Source organism: Staurois parvus, unplaced genomic scaffold (genome assembly GCF_062004578.1).
Source record: "Staurois parvus isolate SC_StPar_1 unplaced genomic scaffold, SC_StPar_1.0 ptg000249l, whole genome shotgun sequence".
NCBI lineage: Eukaryota > Metazoa > Chordata > Amphibia > Anura > Ranidae > Staurois > Staurois parvus.
Genome location: NW_028318045.1, coordinates 9,168,336 through 9,190,762, shown reverse-complemented (window position 1 = coordinate 9,190,762; position 22,427 = coordinate 9,168,336). Strand labels below are relative to the sequence as shown.

Genomic DNA, 22,427 nt, shown 5'->3' with positions numbered 1-22,427 from the left:
AAAAAATGCCACCCTATGCAAATGCCTTGCTTGCCTTGTGATAAATACACTCCTGCCCACATATTGCAACTCATGGTTGGGACTGGTGTCTTGCAGGAGTGGGACATACAGATGGGTCAGTTCAGGCAGCAGAGACATGGTAAAAAAAACAAGCAAAAGATCAATGCAGACAGCAGTCAGAAATGAGGTCAGTACAAGTGGCAAGCAAACACTGCACTGGTGTGGATGTGTGAAGGAACACTGTGCTGGCACACACTGATCTGGCGACATTGGGACTGGTGTAGCAGTGATCAGGAAAGTTTGCTGGCTGTACTGGTCTGCTTGGCCACAATCAGTAACATGGTTTCTAACTACAATGGTCTGGCAACACTGTAACTAGTTTGGTGGTTATAAGAGACACTATGAATGGCTGAACTATTAAAGGTTATGAAGATGCGAGGATGGGGATGCTAAAACCTTGATGTTGCGCTGTGGTTTTACTGCCTCCCCAACCTCTACCCTCTTTAGCTGCAGAGGCAGCAGCCAGGGGTCTACACAGCTGCAATGCGTTGCTTCACAGTCGTGTCAGGAGTTATACCCCGTCATTTTGACCGGCCAATCATGACACATTGAAGAGAATGGGGGCACTAGTGCGGGTCCAAGGAGTTACAGCGAGCAGCCAAATGCTCTCTGAACACTGATTGCTCTTCAGAGAGAACTGCACATGTGAACAAGGCCTTATGGTAATACTAGGACTGGTGTGGTGGTGATTGGGGACACTGACTGGCTGCACTGGTCTGGTGACCTTGTACTGCTGTGGCAATGATTAGAGACAATGGCTGGCTGCACTGACATACAGTGATATTAGATCAGCCACCCATTTTACATGATCATTGCCACAGCAGTACAATTTCACCACAGTGACACTGCACTCACTTTGGTGACAGTATGTTACATTTTCAAATTTTACATACGGTCACTAGATCAGTGCAGTGTCACTATGATGGCTTTGTACTTCTGTGGCTATTGATCAGAGATGCTGGCTGGTGCAATTACATAGAGTGTCATAAGTGTAGCAACCAGTGTCTCTGATCAATAGTCAGAGAAGTACAATGTCACCATAGTGACATTGTACTGCTGTCAGGTAACAGGGAGATCATTTTTTTGTTCACACTTTGAATGCTTACTATAGTCCAGATGACAGCCATTCTTTAAAAGTGTGATTGCTGTGATTGGTCACAGCAACCACAGTGGTCCAGTACCTTGATATATAATCTGCTATCACAGGGTATGCCACTGTGCACCCTCGGGGGCACACACGAGACGTAGGAGTAAAATGCCCTCCTGATTTCAGGAAGCTCCTGCCTGGCCTTTATGTAGAGTGGCTGGGTAGAAAGCAGTTAGTGATAAAAATGGCAGAAATATAAATTTACGTTTTCATCTGAAAATCAAGACTATACAGTTTTTTTTTTACCAGTTTTTGACATTTTATTTATCGTTCTAGCCAAACTGACAGTTTAAACTGCTTTATCATTCAGCCAATATCATGATTATTATTCTATAATTTTTGTACATAGTATAAATCTGCAGCTATTTAACAGTAATTAGAGTGCTTATTTTATAGAACAAATACACAACTCATCAAAATATACATATGGTACAGTAAATATTACAGCTTAGAAAATATTCAACGTCCGAGAGTTCAATGCCGGCCACTGACAAAAAAAAAAAAAAAAAATCCCAGTAAGTTTGACCAAGCCTTTAAAGGGAAGATGTCATTGAGTAAATTACTTGTGCGAAAAGCCTCAGCAAGAAGCAGTCATTTTCTGACACCCGCGTTGCATATGGTGGCCTAGACAGTGAAGCTGAACTTCATCTTCAGTGTTAATGATGACACTGTTTTAAGATTCAGAGGGTGGCAGCACATGCCTGAGCTTTCTCAAGCTTTAGGACAGGTCCCATTTAAAGTGTATATGACCCCAAGAACAATAATGTAACCAGTCCTTTAATGTGATGCCTGCGTTTGCATTAGTTTTTAATTTGTCATCACCTAGTCATCCTGCCATTAACACACTTCCTGTCATAGAGTGACAACTCTCGCTCGCTGTATTGTATCTGTGGAGGAGCAGCAGTGTCACCCTAGAACAGAAAGTGTGTAAAGTCTACAGAACACCTCCACCTTATCTCTTCTTTTTAACATGGATGTGTTCTATAGTAGCGCTGAAAACACTAATAAAGTGATAAGAGTGTAGCAAAGGCAGAGAGCGCACAAGGTTTGTAAAGATCAGCAGGTTTTTTTGCACTTGACAAAAAACAATACTTATGTTATAAGTTACATACCAACAGGCAGGTAAGTGGCTGGAAACCTCTGATTTAAAATCGAAACACAGCATATCCCTCTACAGTGTGTACTTGTCTCACTCCAGAACACTAAGTTCATTTCTGTCTGCTGCTTTGTTCCATGGCTATCTACATAAGTCACTTCTGAGACGTTTTCCTGACACCTTGAGGTGAAAAGGTGATGGGGAGGGAGCTCCAGCACACAGCCAGTGATTGACAGCCTCAGCTCTGTCAGTATCCTGTGTGAAGGAAGTTGTGTCCCTTCCCTTTAATCAGCTCCCACTGAGTTCTGCAGAGTGTAATTTCAGCTCTCCGCCCTCTGCTTTTTCAAAGCTCAGACAAGCTGTATAAATTCTGGACTTTGAGCGGCTGTAGAGAAGAGAGGACTGCCGATAAACAAGTACAACTTATGTAGGAGGAGTTTTTAAAATGTGTGCTACCTAAGGCTATTGACTTCAATGGGTATATGTAAGGGTTTGTAACCCCTTTGAATAAAATAGGTTAATTTTTGGGGTTTACAAACACTTTAAGGAGTACCTTTTGTACCATGTATTTCAGTTATTTGTGAATGTTAATAGGATAAATTGCTCACAGATGTCTAATCAGATATGCCACCTTCAATGCAGAGTCCTACTCCCTCTGTTGCAGCCAAATTTTTTATACCTTTTACAGCCCAACTTTATTGAAAACCTTGTTTTGGATTTGGATAGAGCAGAGAAGGGTGGAAGCCTCTTTCTGGGTATTATTGCCACCTTGGTTCTACCCCATGTTTATGATTTCAGTTTATGGGTAGCCTGCAACAAACTGTAAAATACAAAAAATGTAGATGTACAGTATACATGGAATATTTGCTGTTAGGGATTGTCATTTGCTGGCAAGGTATCTGGGGATTACAGGATTTACTTATGCTGAAACCATCATGACATTTCTCAGAACACTGTGTATTCATTGTGTATGGGGTAAAGGGCACAACTTGAATACTTACACCCCGATCACACCAATCCCAACTTTGAAATCGTGCGACTTCATTGTAAGTTGCACAATTTCAAAGTTGGATGAAATGTCGATTTGAGGTGCGATTTGCAAGACATCTGACACAGATGGGCAGCACAGTGGCTAAATGGTTAGCACTTCCGCCCGGCAGTACTAGGGTCCTTGGTTCAAATCCTGACCACGGCACCACCTACCTGGAGTTTGCATGTTCTCCCTACGTGGGTTTCCTCCGGGTACTCCGGTTTCCTCCCACTCTCCAAAGACATGCTGGTAGGTTAATTGGCTCCTGTCTAAATTGGCCCTACTATGTGTATGTATGAATGTAAGTTAGGGACCTTAGATTGTACGCCCCTTGAGGGTTAGGGACTGATGTGAATGTACAATATATATGTAAAGCACTGTGTAAATTGATGGCGCTATATAAGTACCTGAAATAAATAAATAAAATAGATGTCTTTGCAAATCGCACCAAAAGTAGTACTACTTTATAAACCGGTGTGGATCTGACCAAGTCGGAACCGCAATGATATGACCGCTCTAATTGCGGACAATAGGGTGAGACTTGCCAATGCGATTTGCAAGTCGTATGGCATGCAAATCGCACACCAAGTCGCATGCAGTGTGACCAGGGACTTAGTGTAGTAAAATTCCATATAAGATTCAGTCTGACACCAGCATTAACATGTGAGTTTTTTGTTTGACGGAGTCCCCTGTGGACAGTGTAGCCTTTAGATGGACATGTATTTTTAAATAGCCTTTAAAGTACACAGGTACAGCTCTTCCATACAGCAAAGCCCCAGCTGGCAGGAAACCCGTTTTTCCTCTGTTGCTGTATATTAACACTTACAAGCCTTGTTCTCCTACAGCCTGTGACTGCGCAGTGAAAGAAGAAGCAGAAGATTGATGTGCTCATCTCACTGATTTCTCCACCTATCAACATATCCCTTGTTAGTACACGAGCAACTGATTGGATTCTTGTAGGGCTTCTCCCTCTACCAGTCTGTGCTCTGTTGTACATGGAGTGCAAGAGGTGAATACCAAGTAACTGCTTGCACGAAAACAATACCATACATGACATATTGATGAATACAGATGAATTTATTTTATATCTGCCTGGAGTTCAGCTTTAATGCTAAAGACAGGCTGCATCATCTATGTATTTTTTTTCCATCTTGCCCATAATTATATTAAAGCTAAAATAATAAAACCAGATTTTGCTGCCATATTCACCTTCAACCCAAAGATTTTCCCAAGCAGTGTTTTTTTCTGCCACTAGATGTCCCCAGTCAAAAATAGCTTTGTTCAACCACCTTCCTCTAAGCCCAGGTCCTCATGGACCCGCCCTCAGCTTGTGACTGGACAGTAAAAGAAAAATCTGCACAGCCATGAGCTCTTCTGTCACACTGCCTTCTCCGTCTATCAACATGCTTCTCGTCAGCACATAATCTGATTGGCTCGATGTGCTGCTCTCTAAGCTCTGCTGTACAGTGTCTGCAAGAGGCTGATTCCAGGTCAAATTCAAGTATTTACACTGCTTGCATTTAAAATATTTAATGATGTATTAATGATAACAGGTCTGCATTCATTGGGGTATTTTATGTATGACTAGAGGTTAGCTTTATTGGGTATTGGCTGTGATTTTACCAAACATGTCCAAATAAAAGCAGATGTTTGCCTAACACAATGGGATGAACAAACTTAAATATTTCTATACCTGAGATCTATAGACAAAATTAAATATCCAGCTTTATGGACTTTCAACAATCAAATACATTTGGGATTTATGACCCCTGAAATTACCTACATACATGCGTGCCTACATAGGAGGCACTGCCATGACAGTTTGTCCTCCTTCTGATACTCCAGGTTAATAAGAATTGTGCACCTGGCTTTACAATTGCCTATCCTTAAGGACCAATTGGAGTACTAGTAGGCAAAGCACAGGCTCACTTTAAGGGTCAGTTCACACTACAGGCGTTTCAGTGTGTTTTTTTTCTGCATCCAAAATGCACATAAAGTAGGTTATATGGTTGTCATAGTTCACATCAGTGCTTGCAGTTCCAGTGCGTTCCAGTTGCAGAAACAAAAAAAAAAGTAGAACAGGCTGCATTTTTCTTGCACAGAACTGCACTGTAACATGGTAAAGCGCATCAAAAACACAATGGAAAGCACTGAAACGCACATGTCCCTATTTAAATTGAAGAAAAAGAGAGAGGGAAAAAAATCAACTGGAAAGCATCAAAGACGCACTGGAATGGTTAAAAACGCAGCGAAACGGGTCAAAAACGCACCAGAACGCATCTGGACTTCTTTCTATAGTGTGAACCTGCCCTAAGAGCTGATGTATGGAATTGCTGTCAAATGCAGGATTTTTACAATAAAAAAAGAGCAAATGCCATTTAAACACATAAGTCTGTGTTTGTTGTGCTTTACGTGTAATATAAATGCATCTCCAATAGGACATGCTGGAGGGAATACATCAAAACTGGAGCAGGCAGAATCTGGGGCAGCTGTGTATGGCAACCAATCAGCTTCTGTGTCCAGCTTGTTCATTTAAGCCTTGGAAATGAAAGGTAGAACTTCATTGGTTGCCATGCATGACTGCTCCAGATTCTGTCTGTTTCAGTTCTGATACATTCTTTTGACTGTGAAAGGCAAAGCAAGTCTTAAAACTCTCATTCACACTCCATCATTGAGGTAAATGGGAATCTGCTGACCTCAGGCTTTCCCCTATGCTCTGGAGGCCTAAGGTCCCGTGATACAATCAAGGGACTATAGCCCTACACTGGACATTAAGCCTGGATTCACACTTTTGCGGTGCAACATACCGCATGTGATTCACACAGGAACCGCACCGCATTCCTGTGCAAATCACATGCGAATTCTGTGCAGTGCGATTTGAGCCATACATTTTGTATGGCTCAAATCGCACCAAAAAAGTGCAGGACCCTTTTTTTGGTCTGCACTAGAATCGGATCGCATAGGTGTTCACACCTATGCGATCCGATTCTGCACATCGCACTGCGTTTTGTGAACTGATTTCGGGGTGTTAACTTAAAATACACACCCGCGATGGTTCGCGTGAACGGGGTGCGATTATGATGCGGTGCGGAATTCGCACAGAAACCAGTGCAAATTTTGCACCGCATCAGTGCGAACCCAGGCTATGTCTGGGTTCACAGTTGTGCGGTGCGGTATATCGCATGTGATTTGCATAGGAACCGCAATGCATTCATGTGCAAATCCCATGCGATTTGTGTGCGGTGCAATTGGAGCCATACATTTTGTATGGCTTTATTCGCACTACACCCGCACCAAAAACGTGCAGGACCCTTGTTTGGGTCGGCACTAGAATCGGATCGCATAGGTATTCACACATAAGCGATCCGATTCTGCACATCGCACCACGTTTTGCGGACCGCTTCCAGGGTTTTGTTAACATACACACCCGCAGCGGTTTGCATGAACGGGGTGTGACTGATGCAGTGCGGAATTCGCACTGAAAACACTGCAAATTCCGCACTGCATCAGTGTGAACCAGGGCTAAGATGCCAAAGGACAGTTCACTGCCAGAGCATAGGGGAGCGAAGAAAGGTGGTGGGGGGTGGTAGTGAGAGAGGTTGGGGTTAGAGGATCAGGTACATCATAGTGCTTTTCCTGTTCTCTAGGCATAAACAAGCATTTAACCCTTGCAGTCCCATTGCAGAGTTGGACTTTAACAACATGAGAACTTCTTGTACAACGGCAAAGTAGTGACATAATAACGGCTTACAGCAAAATTCTGATTCATAATAAAGGCATGAATTATCAGTCAAGGAAAAGGCACTCTACCTGAAAATAAAGGCAAGGCAACAAAAGTTGATCACACACATCACAATCAGACTTTACAATCTACTAAGTTTAGGTAGCAATATCCAGAAATGTCCACATTTAAAGTGTGTCTCTGGGGAGAACCATTTTTTTTTTTTTTTTTTTAACATTTTGGACGTTGGGAATGGGTTAGAGCCTCTGTTTTATTTGCTGTGGGAGAGATTCATCCCTCTGTTTGTACTGGTGACCACTGTCACAACCTTTTCTCTGCTGGACCAATTTGTTCATTCATTATATGTACGCTAAAATGCATTTGGCCTAAAGATTACTTATAAAACATTATATCTTTTCTGAAAGCAAAGGATCTGTAGAATAAAATGATGGTGGTTATCAACTTTTTACAATATTGTGCAACTTAATATTGGTAAAATCATACACTAAAATGAACTGTGGTGCACACAAACACAAAGCAATCTCCATTTGTTTTGCCATCTAGTTGACACAATGCTAAAGTCTACCACCAATTAAAACAGACGGAGACATTTTGTGGTGTAAAGTAAAGGGGGGGGGTGTACACTGATATCAATAATAGCACAGGTAATAGAGTCAAACAAGTCATTTGATCCAAGTGACAAACCTGAGGTGCTTTGATGCTGATGCATATAAAAAAAAAAAAAAAACTGCAGAGCTGTTCATAATGCAAAATTACATGTCAGTACTGTGCGAATGATGGAAAGACCGAATGTTGCTTTTCTTTTCAGGGCGGATGTTCATACCCTTTGCTCATTTAAACGAATAAACTATAATTTTAGCCTGAGTTCACACAATAGCTTGCATGTGAATCGCACAGGAACTGCACCGCATTCCTGTGCAATTCACACGCGATTCTGTTTGCTACGGTTTATTTTGAATGGGCTCAAATCGCACCACATAGCACAGAAACATGCAAGCACAATTTTGTTTTTACCATATGATAACTGAATTGCATGTTTGTTTTGTACCATGTGTTCCGGTGCAGACAAACACTACATTTGCAACCTACTTTTGGGGTGTCATTAACTTTGAATTGACACCTGCAGCAGATCACAAACACAATGCGATTGCAATGCGGTGCGGGAATGCTGCGATCCATATGCATATGTGTGAACCGGGGCTTATTGGCAAACCTCCTAACACACCAGCCACAATCTTACAAATAGTGGCTCCCCCCACTGTTTACAGTTAGCTCATATTTGCTGAAAAGGGAAAATGAAAAAAAGAAGTAGAAGAAGGAGGAACGGACAAAAAACAAAATGAACATAATACCATTCATAGCTACTGAAGAAAAAGAAAACATAATATAAATAGGATAGTTCTTTATACCACCAGTCGCTCAAACATTAATTTTCTGCATCGTGTGCAGTTCAAAACAAGGCCGCTGCAGATCCTCTATAAAACTGGGCAATATTTCACAATTTAATACACTAATACGTTTGTACAATTCACAGTAAATAAATATTTAGAAAATCTTAATTTCCTGACAAAAAGCCTGAGGTATAGCAACAGGCTGCAGACCTCCCTTCAACCCTCCATGTGCTTTCACGCTCATATCTTTGTGCCTTTAAGTTTGGAAAGTTGAATGTCAAATCTGCAAAAAAAAGGTTGATTTTTTTTTTTTACATTTTGTAGTTGATTGTGCAATTATTAATACAATTGAGGCCCAGGGATACCGAAGTGATATTTCAAACTGAAGCCTTCAGTCGACAGTCTCCATACTAGTTGTATTGACCGCTCCACTTGTGTGACCAATGTAACTGCTTTATGATTGATGATGTGATGGAGTTTCGAACATTTGGAGGATAACAATGTGTAGTGCTGTCAAGGCCTCACACAAATTCCACTTCTTTTCTTACTAGTGTCTCTTGCCAGCAAGATACGCAAAGCCAATTCTCTACAATTTCTTGGGACTGGACGTTGTTGGCACTGAGAAGGATTTTTTTCTTAAATATTTTTCTTGTGACCTGGCCCAAACAGCCAAATGTCCGAAGTCTACAGAATTTCCATTAAACATGGCTAGTCTTTAATATGTACAATATATTTAGTCTTAATTGATTGGGGTACGATATTAACACTCTGGAAGCTATTCACAAGCCTCTGATTCGCTATGTTCTGCACTGTTTGTGTCTTCTATATCTTCCTGAGTTAACCCCTTCACAGCCAGGTTGATGACTTTAAGCCACCTCTGTTTCAGTTCCTCAGTGTCGGCGGAGAAGCAGTGCACTGACTTAGACTGGGACAGTCTGAAGCTGAACTGCAGGTCTACCCCACGAGGGGATTCGTCAACAAGGTAGCCCAGCAGTGGGATGGTGGTCTGGGCCTTTACATCCTGGAAAACAAAATTACATTGGCAACCATTAACAAAACAAAAATGTCCCCCCCCCCCCCAAAATAAAAACAAGAGTATAATTAATTTACTCTAGATGGCCGAAATGTTGTGGACCCCTGGTTAATACACCTATTTGAGCTTGATGGGCTTCCCATTCCAACACCATGGGCATTAATGACAATCCCCTTTGAAGCTGTAACTGCCTCCAATCTTCTAGGATGATTTTCCACAAAATTTTGGAGTGTGTCTGTGGGAATTTGTGCCCACAGACCTGACTCTATTTTCATGCCAAAGGTGTTCAATAGGGCTGAGGTCAGGACTTTGTGCAGGACACTTGGGGGTTTATTTACTAAAGCTGGAGAGTCCAAAATCAGACTCCCTTCTGCATAGAAACCAATCAGCTTCTAACCTCAGCTTGTTCAATGAAGCTTTGGCAATGAAACCTGGAAGCTGATTGGTTTCTATACAGAAGTGAGTCTGATTTTGCACTCTCCAGCTTTAGTAAATAAACCCCACGATGTCCTCCACACCAACTGCATCAATCTCTCTTTATAGAGCTGGCTTTGTACATGAGGCACAGTAATCATGAAACAGAAAAGGTCCTTCCGCATACTGTTGCCCAAGGCTGGAAGGACACAATTGTCAAAAAAGTCTTTGTGTGCTAAAAAATTACCGGTACCCTTCATTGGAAATGCCTAAACTCTATAATCTACAGGAATGTTCACATACCTTTGGCCATTTAGTATACTTCAACTCTGGGCAGACTATCTAAGCGATATAATCCTCAGCACTTCCTTACTGGTACTTCCGTATGGAAGTGTATATAAAGCCGAAACTTTTTCCCCCAAACATAGTAGGGAAGGGTTAGAACCTCTGTCAGTTTTTTTTATTGCTGCCTGTGTCCCACACTGGGGAGATTCACCCTCTCTATTTTGTACCATTGTCACCAGGACAGAAAATATTGGGAAAATCCAAATGTTATAGTTTTTAATGGAACAGGGAGTCTTCCAATGAGGACAACTATACTGGTTGTATATGCTCTATCCGCCACAAAATTACAAACCATGTTATTGTAGCCAGGTACCAGTTACTGCAAAATGGAATCAAGGGGACATGGTCAAACTGAGATATAGGCTATAGCTAATAGCTATAGGCTATTTATTTCCCTCCTGATGACCGGGTCCCAGACCATTACATAATTTCCTGCCTACAGAGGCGAGGAGTGGTTCTTCCTGTAAAAGAGAAAATGATCTTGGAACCTGTAGTCCTATTGCCACTACTCCCTGTGTTTTAAAGTTCCTTTTGAACTACGAATCCCAGAAGAGTTGAATCAACAAGGGATTATGGGGAAGCCTATATATTTGACTGTATCTGGTGGGATCACTCGCTTGACCTGGGGACATCAGAGAAGACAGTTGGAAACTGCTGTTTTGCATTCAGCTGCATCGGGGCTCAGCCTGTAACAGTGACAAACAGCCTGTTCATCTGCGCAGCTGCACCAAAGATTGCCTTGCTGCGATCCTCACAGCCTTCTCAGCGTCATCCGCCATGGCTGACAGCGCATGAGCAGCTTGTTGCAAAGCCCATCGCTCCTGCAGTAGAGAGACAAAGACTCATTCAACTCATCCAGTGGTGCCGGAGACCACATCTGTGCCAGAACTGGCGAGAGGGCCGTTGCCCCTTTTTCTTTACTCAGTTGTACAAAGACACTGCTAACAGACACTTGTATACCCAAGTCAGTTGAAGAATCTTTGCTTTGCTACCTCCCCATGTCCTCCTACATCACTCTTCACCATTAAAGGGCCCCAACTTGCAAGCAGAAGGTATTATCCACAAACTCTGGATTGATTCCACATTGCTTACTTAAATTCCTTCCTTATATAAAATACCAATAACAAGGGCAGTCCCATTGTGTTGCACCAGTGGTCGCAAGGGAACTGGTGGTTTTCCTAAGCCTCTCCCCCACAACTAGAGCTGCACTCTCAACAGGCACTATTGATGCACAAGGGTATATTACAGTCTGCTGATAATATTTAAAACCATTGCTATTCACTTGGTGTTACCATTGCTTAGTTCTTCATATTGTGTATATTGCTGTAAACAGTTTATAACCCACTAAGTTATACTTGATCTATTCACTACAATTGTGGTTATTGAAATATTGTGTTCATTGCCCCTTTTTAAGGTGTGCTGGGTATTATCGGTAACTGGTTTGGTAAACATTGTTGGTCTAACCATGTCTGAACCTAGAGTGTGAGAAGGGTTGAGGAGCTTGCAAGGTCATGGCAGCACAAGAGGACAAGCATCTTCTAGTTGCTCCTATTTACAGGATTTGTACAGTGCATATTAAGCAGGACTTCACAAACAGCCATTTTTCCTATCAAACTTTCAGTGTATGTTTGGCAGGTACCAAACAATTTTCGTACCTGTGGTGCACCATACATGTACAACACAAGAGCCTCTTGTTTTGGGATCACACACCAAACTTTCTGCCATGGCTTGGATTTTTCATTATACTGGAGAAAACTGCAGATGACGCTGTTCCCTGATACCTCTGCAGACTCAATCTGATGGCATGAAAGAAAAATACATGAGATTGAAAAAGAAAATAGGCCATAGTTGTTAATAAAATGGCATTAAGTAGTTTGAATAACACATGAAAACAGTTAACTGGTGTCAGAAAGACTTTAACCCTATTTGAGAGTAAAATGGTATATAGTCCACCAGAAATCCAATTCAGCAACCTCTTAGCATGCCTTCTGAGCCGGATTCAAACTTTAACCCTATTGTGCCTGGATAGGGTTCTGTGGGAGGGGCATGATGAAAAAAGGCTGAGCGTGCTGACCGAAGTTTTTCCGGGGGGGGAGGTATGGGGGTCATCAAGTAGCTCGTACAGAGACTCCTCCTCAGCGGTCCTTTTTTTTCTTTTTTTGTGCTATAGAAGCTGAAAATCACTGTAGTACACACATTGCCGGGACAAGGGTTGCGCAGAAGGGACGGCTGCCCTGGGCTGTGAGGAATGGAGGTTCAAGGAGGGGCGATTTTTTTTTTTTTGGGGGGGGGGGGGCAACAATTTGTGCTGGGAGGGGTGACTTTAGCAGAGGAGCAGATTTGTATTGGGAAGAGGGGGAATGTTTTAGTGCCCAATTTTTTTTTTGAGGTTGGGGGGGGGGGGATGGGGGATTTGTGCTGGCATGGAACACTCATACATCTTGGGGGGTGCAGTTTGTGATGTTCACCGTGGACTCCAGGTGACCTTGTCCCAGCACAGTGTACACACCACTACTACAGTAATTGCCACTAGCTTCTGTGTCCTCTGCCAAGCATCTGCCCTTCTGCTTAGTGAACACAGGAGATCACTTGCTCAGCATGGGTGCCATGCACAGAACATTTTGCATTTTCTCAATGAATACAAAGCATCTTTTGCTTGCACAAGGTGCAGGATTGTGACATTGCTGCTTCACCTCATCCAATCAGAGAATGCTTTACATTGATTCAGAGAAAACTGTTCACTGAATGGCATCCCTGCAGAGTGAGCAACCTCCTGTGTTCACCGAGCAGCAGAGCAGCTGCTCAGGACCCGGAAGCGAATGGAGGTCACTGTGGTAGTGGCGACTGAAACCGCCCAAGAATAGGAAAGCAAGTCACTCCTTTGGCTCATTTAGGTGGCCACTGCTGGAGGAGATTTATATCAATGGCATTTAGGCTTTGAATGTCTTAATAGCACCGGATCCATGTTCCCTTCTTACCTCGAGTATCCCCCTTTTCTTTTCTTTTTCCTCACTGTCACTACTGCCTCGTAATATATGGTAGCAATCCTTGCAAACCTTGTTGATTTTGTTACCGTCATACTCCAGAGGAGCCTTGTAATCAGAACACTTCCAGCAAACTACCTGGAATGAGAATCATTGGATACAATTATAATAATATCTAAAATAACACATGCGCAGATATCTTGCATTATAACTTGGATACAAATTGAATGTACTGTTGAGATGGGTCCTCAGAGACTACAGATATGCTAAAGCAAAATGAGGTTGTGCAAAGATTGGACAATCGGATTGTAATGTGTACGGCCACGTTAGAGAATACTTTTTTTTTTTTTTTTCCAAATAGTGTAAGCGTTACACTTTTCACAATTAGTGAAAGTTTTAAAAACATTGCCATGCACAAGCTAAGAATATTTAATTTAAGCAACTCATACAATTGTATAACAAAAAAAGCCATGAAGCTTTCCCAGAGGCATATTAGGATGCCTGGAATCTTCAACTAATTCCCTCCTTGCCCGAATCCACCAATGGAGCTCCAATAAACCCAATACTTCCAGGTTTGTGACACAAGACACTTTCGCCTACCTTCCACAATTTAGTGTCTGAGTAGCCAATCACCAGGCTTGAGTGCTGTCACATGGGGGGTACATTTACCCTATGAAAATACCAACCCTCAGAAAGTCAGTCATTACATATGATTTTCAAGATCAGTGCTACAGTGGCAAATTGGGGAGGAAGGGAAGTACAATAAAGACTATAGCTCCCATTTAATCAAGATCTCAAACCCATTTATCACTGAGTGTGATAAGCCAATACATTGCTGTTGCATTACTGATAAGATAAGTACAGAATCACATTTTATAACATACATAGCCGCAGGCCCGGCAGTGGTGCCTCCTCCGTGTCAGGGCATTAAATGGCTCCTTGCACTTCATGCACATCGTCACCTCATTGTCCCGAATCCACCGAGGCGCTCGGAGTCCCAGCTCAGCACTCTGGAATCAAGATCAAGATGACACAGTATTAGGATACGGTTCGTCAAACCGATATGGAATATGATGAATGCCGAGGCAAATTTAGGCCCCCTTCTATGCATTGCAGTTACAGAGCAGTTTTACTGCAATGTAGCACCCCAACACATAGTACAGTAGGTTCCCTGCAGCACACCAAAAGGCACATACTGTTGTGGTACATTGTGTGAAAGAATTTAAAAAAAAAATAAAATGGTTATATAGTTTTGTTCCCATGTTGTGCCTTAACTGAACAAATCAATGCGCAAAATACAGCACACATCTCCACAATGAGCACATCATTATATTACTTTATAAAAATGTGACTTTTACATAAATGCTTTTTGCACAGATTTAGAAACTCTCCCTCAAGTGGCTTTATGTATCTATATGTATCCATATTTCATTACAGCTTCTCTAATAACAACTGCTGATATAAATTGCAGACACAACAGAGATTGTTTTCAGTCAGTCAGACCTGACTGGTGGGATTGGATATCTCTCCCCCAGCAATTTTTTTTTTCCGTTAAGATAGAACTGGAAGGTTTAGAACCCCAGTTAGGATTTAAATACTGTGTGCCCCCAAACATGACATTTCTCTTTCTGCTGTCTGACACCTGTCATATAGGAAGGAAGGGAGGGAAAGTATCCCTTATAGGGTCACAGACTGCAATAAAATCCCAACAGAGGCTCTCAGCCTTCATACCTCTACCAGAATATTTGTTTCTAATGTTAACCTTGCCTGTTGGGGGTGATTTCCTTTTACTTCCTGTTCTGTCTATTTAATGGCTGTCAGACAGTACAATAAGTGAAATTAATAGCTTTCTTTTCAGTCTGACATCTGTGAAATAGGAAGTATTTATTTTCATTTCTTTATTACAGGTAATAAATATAGTGCTGACAATTTGTGCAGATAAGTCTCCCAATGAAAATATTAGCAGACAGTTGGTAAAGTCATAAGTGCTGATCAGTAACTTGGCAAAATATTTAAATCATTGGATCAGCATGCCAGGCAAGCACGCAACACTTTTATAAGGTCAGCAATAGCAAAAAATATTTGGTACATCCATGTAGTACATGTTCCCCAATGTCTTATCCATTTAATAATGTTGTCAGCACAGAAATATACCTCTGATCTGCCAGAAATCCAATGAGCACCTAACTCCCTGAATAGACTGACAACACAGTATCTGCTACACTGAAATCCCAAATCTTGTTGTCAGCCAGCCAGCTGAACTACAAAAATTTGAAAATCCCTCCCTTCACACTATTTTCATTTCCACATACATACATTGATTACATTGTGTGCAGAGCAAGGGCTTTTGGGAGATGTAGTTTTAGAGGCATGTCTAAGTCAATAGGAACTAACCTCCCACAACTGTCTCTACAAGAATTGGACAAGCCTGGAAAATATTTTACAGGGATAAAAAAAAAAGCGGCTTATAAATACAGGAACAAGGTAAAAAAATGTGAAGACATTATCTAGAGTGAAGGAGGAAGGTTTGGCGGTAAATTTGGGTAATGACTGGACATTTTAAGTTTCAGCAGTTTAGAGGTCGACATCCATGGCAACTGTCTCAAGGATCTCACAGCAATGCTGGATTCATGTCTTGGAGTGAAAGTTATACACAAGCATGCCAACTCCTTACTATAAAGAGGAAGAACAAAAAATAAACTAACTTCCTCTTAAATGAACAAAAGCGGAATTCCATTTTAATTTGAAACTCTACTGCTCAGATATAAGGCAGAATATTTCCTTCACAAGCTGGTCAGTAACAGACATAAAATATACACAGACCCACAATAAATGACAAGTCACAACTTACCGGAACCTCCAGAGGAGCCTCCTCCACCTTTTTAGCAATCAGGAAAGTCTCATTCCTCTGCTGGAAGTTTGCAACGGCATCATTCAAAACCTGAGGAATTAAAAGCAAAAACACCTTAAAGCTGAACTCCAGACAAACAGCTAAATAAACAGATAAAATACATATATACAGTGAGGAACAGAAGTATTTGAACACCCTGCGATTTTGCAAGTTCTCCCACTTAGAAATCATGGAGGGGTCTGAAATTCACATTGTAGGTGCATTCCCACTGAGAGACAGAATTTAAAAAAATAAAAAATCAGGAAATCACATTGTATGATTTTTAAAGAATTTATTTGTATTGCACTGCTGAACATAAGTATTTGAACACCTAAGAAACAGCAAGAATTCTGTCTCTCAAAGACCTGTTACTGTGCCTTTAAAAAGCCCCCCTCTACTCCACTCATTTATCTAACTTCGTAGCACCTGTCTGAGCTCTTTAAAGACACCTGTCCACCCCACAGTCAGACGCCAACTACTACCATGGGCAAGACTAAATAGCTGTCAAAAGACACCAGAGACAAAATTGTGGACCTTCACAAGGCTGGAAAGGGCTACGGGGCAATTGCCAAGCAGCTTGGTGAAAATAGATCAACTGTTGGAGCAATTGTTAGAAAATGGAAGAGGCTAAAGACGACTGTCATTCTCCCTCAGACTGGGGCTCCATGCAAGATCTCACCTTTTGGGGTATCACTGATAAGAAAGGTGAGGAATCAGCCCAGAACTACAAGGGAGGAGCTGGTCAATGACATGAAGAGAGCTGGGACCACAGTTTCAAAGGTCACTGTCGGTAGAACACTACGCCGTCATGGTTTCAAATCATGCATTGCACGGAAGGTTCCCCTGCTCAAGTCATCACATGTCCAGGCCCGTCTGAAGTTTGCCAATGACCATCTGGATGATCCAGAGGAGGCATGGGAGAAAGTCATGTGGTCAGATGAGACCAAAGTAGAACTTTTTGGTCTAAACTTCACTCGTGTTTGGAGGAAAAAGAAGGATGAGTTGCATCCCAAGAACACCATCCCTACTGTGAAGCATGGGGATGGTAACATCATGCTATGGGGGTGCTTTTCTGCGAAGGGGACAGGACAACTGCACTGTATAAGGAGAGGATGAATGGGGCTATTTATTGTGAGATTTTGAGCAACAACCTCCTTCCCTCAGCCAGAGCATTGAAGATGGGTCGTGGCTGGGTCTTCCAACATGACAACGACCCAAAGCACACAGCCAGGATAACCAAGGAGTGGCTCCGTAAGAAGCATATCAAGGTTCTGGAGTGGCCAAGCCAGTCTCCAGACATAAATCCAATAGAACATCTTTGGAGGGAGCTGAAACTCTGTGTTGCTCAGCGACACCCCTGAAACCTGACAGATCTAGAGGAGATCTGTGTGGAGGAGTGGGCCAAAATTCCTGTTGCAGTGTGTGCAAACCTGGTCAAGAACTACAGGAAACGTTTGACCTCTGTAATTGCAAACAAAGGCTTCTGTACCAAACATTAACACTGATTTTCTCAGGTGTTCAAATACTTATGTTCAGCAGTGCAAGACAAATAAATTCTTTAAAAAAAAAATCATACAATATGATTTCCTGACTTTTTTTTTTTTAATTCTGCCTCTCAGAGTGGGAATGCACCTACAATGTGAATTTCAGACCCCTCCATGATTTCTAAGCAGGGTGTTCAAATACTTCGGTTTCTCACTGTATAGGTGACAAAATATTTTTATTTCTGGCCTCCCAGCTCTGAGATTTACACAACCCTCCCACGCAGTACAGCATGGAGGATGACACCACTTACTGTTAAGAAATCCAGTCTGTGGTGTCATCTCTTTCCCCATTCTGCTGAGTGGTAGAAGAAACAGCAGACAGATGAAGTCATCCCTCTGCTAATGCTACTCTCTGCTCCCATCAGAATGTTCTTTGGGAACACATTTGCATGCTGCACATCTAACTGGCTCCCAATCCTGCACCTCACACTCCCAGTCTGAGTGCTGCTGTACGAGGGATTGCAAAGGAGAGTATACCCAGATTGAATTTCGGTCTCTGCGTGACCCTTCCTGTTCAAGAGAAGTAAATTGGTTGATTGACTTCTGTTGAACAGCCATTTTTCATCAATCAGCCAAGCGGCTGCAGGCGCTGATCAGTGCATTCAGACAGCTAAAAGTCCCTGCTGTCAATACAATGTTGCAACGGGGAAGATTCCTCCATCCACCTCACTTGTGTGGATGGGGGAATATGTTTGTTTTTTTTTTCATTCAGCTGGCATGTATACCCAGCTTAGGAGTCAGATACCTAGCTAGATTCAGGCACTTACACTGTTTTTTTTAGATGATGCCTATCTGCATCAATGTGTATGTTTTATATTTACTCACAATTCAGATTTGAGGTTCATACAATAATGTTGACATATAAATCTAACATGCATATTAGGAGACTCGTCTAAGGGCACCTCCTAATCAAGGGATCTTGGTAAATAGCAAGAGGACAGGTTAAAAGACATTTTTTGATCTCTTTTGTTTTCCCTTTCATAAGCCAAGCTAGTAGTTGTCTGTGGAGATTCTTGTCTTTCCAGGTCATGGCACAGCTAGTAGTAGTTGGCTGTACGCTAGTAGAATTTTGTTTGAAATTCTTTGTTTTAAGAATTTTAGTTTGACATTTGTTTTTGACCGCACTGACACAACATGATTACAAGTATCCTCCTGCGCTCAATACAGGCAAGGTCCCTATCTCAACAGCTGCTGTCACTTTACCTTAAACCATTAAGTAGCCAAATATATACTATAAATAGTGAAGCGCTAAATAAATAAATATATATATATATTAAGGTGCCAACAGTGAGTGTAAGTGCTAAAGTGTTAACAGTTCCTTGTTAAACACTGGAACATTATAACCAATAGTGTATATTAAATAGAAAAAATCAAACTGAATCCATATTAGTGATGATAAATAAATAAACAAACCAGTGACAAATAATCTTATATCTCCAAAAAATGAACACAGGGGGAAACCAATATGGCCGCTCCGTCCGAACGGAGCGGCCATATTGGTTTCCCCCTGTGTTCATGAGATACACCTATGGGATGAGGTGGAAAGCTTTTGTAACCAGGAAATCAAATGTGAGTACAACCGATATGTAATAGAAGTGGCTTATATTAAACAATATTACACTATGGGAAGCTCTGTTTTGTGTCCTATATGACATATGAGTGGAGGAGAAGTGGAGACCCTGTGATCACCTGCTGAGCTACCGAGAGGAGGAGGAAAAAAAGATTGGCCATAGAGGAGATCAGTAGCCTTTTGGCCCCTTGAGGGTCAGTGCGGGGAGGTGAGCAGGCACTGCTGCCATTTGAGGATTTGTGTTTGAGCACTAGAAGTGAAGACCACCGTTCTTTCATAAGTTACACTTGCATGGACTCTATTTATTTATATATATATATGATATATTATTTATACATACAGTTGCAAGAAAAAGTATGTGAACCCCTTGGGATTACGTGGAGTTTTGCATGAATTGGGCATAAAATGTGCTCTGAACGTCATCTAAGTCACAACAATATAAGAACACAGTCTGCTGAACATAATACTACACAAACATTAGATGTTGCCGTGGTTTAATTGCACATAACATGTAAATATTCACAGTGCACGGAGGAAAAAGTATGTGAGACCCTAGCTTAATGACTTCTCCCAGAGCTAATTGGAGCCAGGAGTGAGCCAACCTTGACTCCAATCAGTGTGATGATAATGGATGTGTTGCTGACAGTTGTCCTGCCCATAAAAAACACACACCTGTTTTGGGTTTACTGGTTTCAAGAAGCACTGTCTGATGTGAACCATGCCTCGCAGAAAAGAGCTCTCAGAAAACCTACGATCAGGAATTGTTGACTTGCATGAAGCTGGAAAGGGTTACAAAAGTATCTCTAAAAGCCTTGATGTTCATGTGTCCACGGTAAGACAGACTGTCTACAAATGGAGAAAGTTTAGCACTGTTGCTACTCTCCCTAGGCGTGGTCGTCCTGTAAAAATGACTGCAAGAGCACAGCGCAGAATGCTGCATGAGGTAAAGAAGAATCCCAGAGTGTCAGCTAAAGACCTACAGAAATCTCTGGCACATGCTAACATTTTTGTTGACACATTTACAATAAGGAAAACATTAAACAAGAATGGAGTACATGGGAGGACACCAGGGAGGAAGCCATTGCTGTCCAAAAAGAATATTGCAGCACGTTTGAAGTTTGCAAAAGAGCACCTGGATATTCCACAGCACTACTGGCAAAATATACTGTGGACAGATGAAACCAAGATTGAGTTGTTTGGGAAGAACACACAACACCATGTGTGGAGAAAAAAAGGCACAGCACACCAACATCAAAACCTCATCCCCACTGTAAAACATGGCAGAGGGAGCATCATGGTTTGGGGCTGCTTTGCTGCCTCAGGGCCTGGACGGATTGTAGTCATTGATGGGAAAATTAATTCCAGAGTTTATCAAGACATTTTGCAGGAAAACATACGACCATCTGTCCGCCAACTGAAGCTCCGCAGAGGATGGGTGATGCAACAGGACAATGACCCAAAGCATACAAGTAATTCAACAAAACAATGGCTGCAACAGCACAGAATACGCCTTCTAGAGTGGCCCAGTCAGAGTCCTGACCTCAACCCGATTGAAATGCTGTGGCATGACCTTAAGAGAGCGATTCACACCAGACATCCCAAGAATATTGCTACACTGAAACAGTTTTGTGAAGAGGAGTGGTCCAAAATTACTCCAGATCGTTGTGCAGGTCTGATCTGCAACTACAGGAAACATTTGGTTGAGGTTATTGCTGCCAAAGGAGGGTCAACCAGTTATTAAGTCCAAAGGTTCACATACTTTTTCCTCCCTGCACTCTGAATGTTTACATGTTATGTGCAATTAAACCATGGCAACGTCTAATGTTTGTGTAGTATTATGTTTAGCAGACTGTGTTCTTCTATTGTTGTGACTTAGATGACATTCAGAGCACATTTTATGCCCAATTCATGCAAAACTCCACGTAATCCCAAGGGGTTCACATACTTTTTCTTGCAACTGTATATATATTTTCTATATATGCACTTAAAAAAGTTTTTTTTGTATACACGTGTTCACCTTTTATTATTGATGAGCACTCTTCACTTTAAATAGTGAATGAGGAGAAGGAATTTTTGGGAGATATAAGATTATTTGTCACTGGTTTGTTTATTTATTTATCATCACTAATATGGATTCAGTTTGATTTTTTCTATTTAATATACACTATTGGTTATAATGTTCCAGTGTTTAACAAGGAACTGTTAACACTTTAGCACTTACACTCACTGTTGGCACCTTAATATATATATATATTTATTTATTTAGCGCTTCACTATTTATAGTATATAACTGACACAACATGGAAAATCTTTTTCGAACAAACTTCAGTAGCACCCTCCTAGTTTAGCTATTCCTAAATGTCAGGGAGGAAAGCAGAGTAGCAACCTGGGTGTAAGCCCCCTTTGCCAGCCCACCTTGAATTTCCCCCTGCTCTAGGGCTTTTGAGGAAGGCTGTAGAGGCAGTGGGTGGATCTGAGGAGTGACTTGTTTGCAACCTTGAAGAATCCTAGCCAATCCCCAACAGGAGGCTTGGCAAGGGGCTAGGACACCCCTAAAAGTGTTGGAGCCTGCTCAGCTGCAGGAGAGTTCAGGTGGAAGACAGTGAGGAAGATGTGAGGCGGTCATTTAAGGGCACTGATTCAACGGATTCAGGTACTTACATAGGTTGCATTTAAAAATATAGTTTTTTTATAATGAATACATAACTACATGTATTGCCTTTTCTATCTGTCTGGAAGCTCAGCTTTAAATATAATTGTTAACCATTAGCCGCCCGGCCAATGGCCGTTTGGCGGCTTGAAAAGCGCTGCAGCTTTCCGGGTGCACGCCATTTGGCGTGCTCCCGCACATGCGCGGTTTGCGCGGTTGCAGAGTGACGCAGCAGTGCGATCTGTCACCGCCCGTGCACCTCGGACACGGCCGATGACAGATCCGAGTACCGGCTCCCGTTGCCGGTACCATGTGACCTGCTGTGACCAATCACAGCAGGTCACATGACAGTTGTATACAATGGATGGCTTCATTCATGATGCCATCCATTGTATACTAGTGCCTAGCTGTGAATGGTCACAGCTAATCAAAAAAAAAAAAAGCTGAATGAATCGATTTCATTCAGGTAAATGCTTGCTTATAGCAAAGTAATTCTTTGCTATAAGCAAATTGTGTAAAAAAAAAAAATAC

General features: G+C 41.9%; 1 protein-coding gene across 4 annotated transcripts in view; it reads right to left on the bottom strand.

Moving 5' to 3' along the window:
• Window positions 1-1,441: 1,441 nt before the first annotated feature.
• FGD4 (FYVE, RhoGEF and PH domain containing 4) overlaps window positions 1,442-22,427 on the bottom strand; it is a 219,754-nt gene continuing 198,768 nt past the window's right edge. For all 4 annotated transcript variants that reach the window (XM_089680743.1, XM_089680745.1, XM_089680746.1 and 1 more), the window contains exons 13-17: window positions 16,094-16,183; window positions 14,127-14,252; window positions 13,237-13,380; window positions 11,914-12,054; window positions 1,442-9,487 (exon numbers count right to left, since the gene is read on the bottom strand). In XM_089680743.1, the coding sequence (XP_089536869.1) occupies window positions 9,242-9,487; window positions 11,914-12,054; window positions 13,237-13,380; window positions 14,127-14,252; window positions 16,094-16,183 (747 nt within the window). In that variant the 3' untranslated portion in view covers window positions 1,442-9,241. The remainder of the gene's footprint in view (window positions 9,488-11,913; window positions 12,055-13,236; window positions 13,381-14,126; window positions 14,253-16,093; window positions 16,184-22,427) is intronic.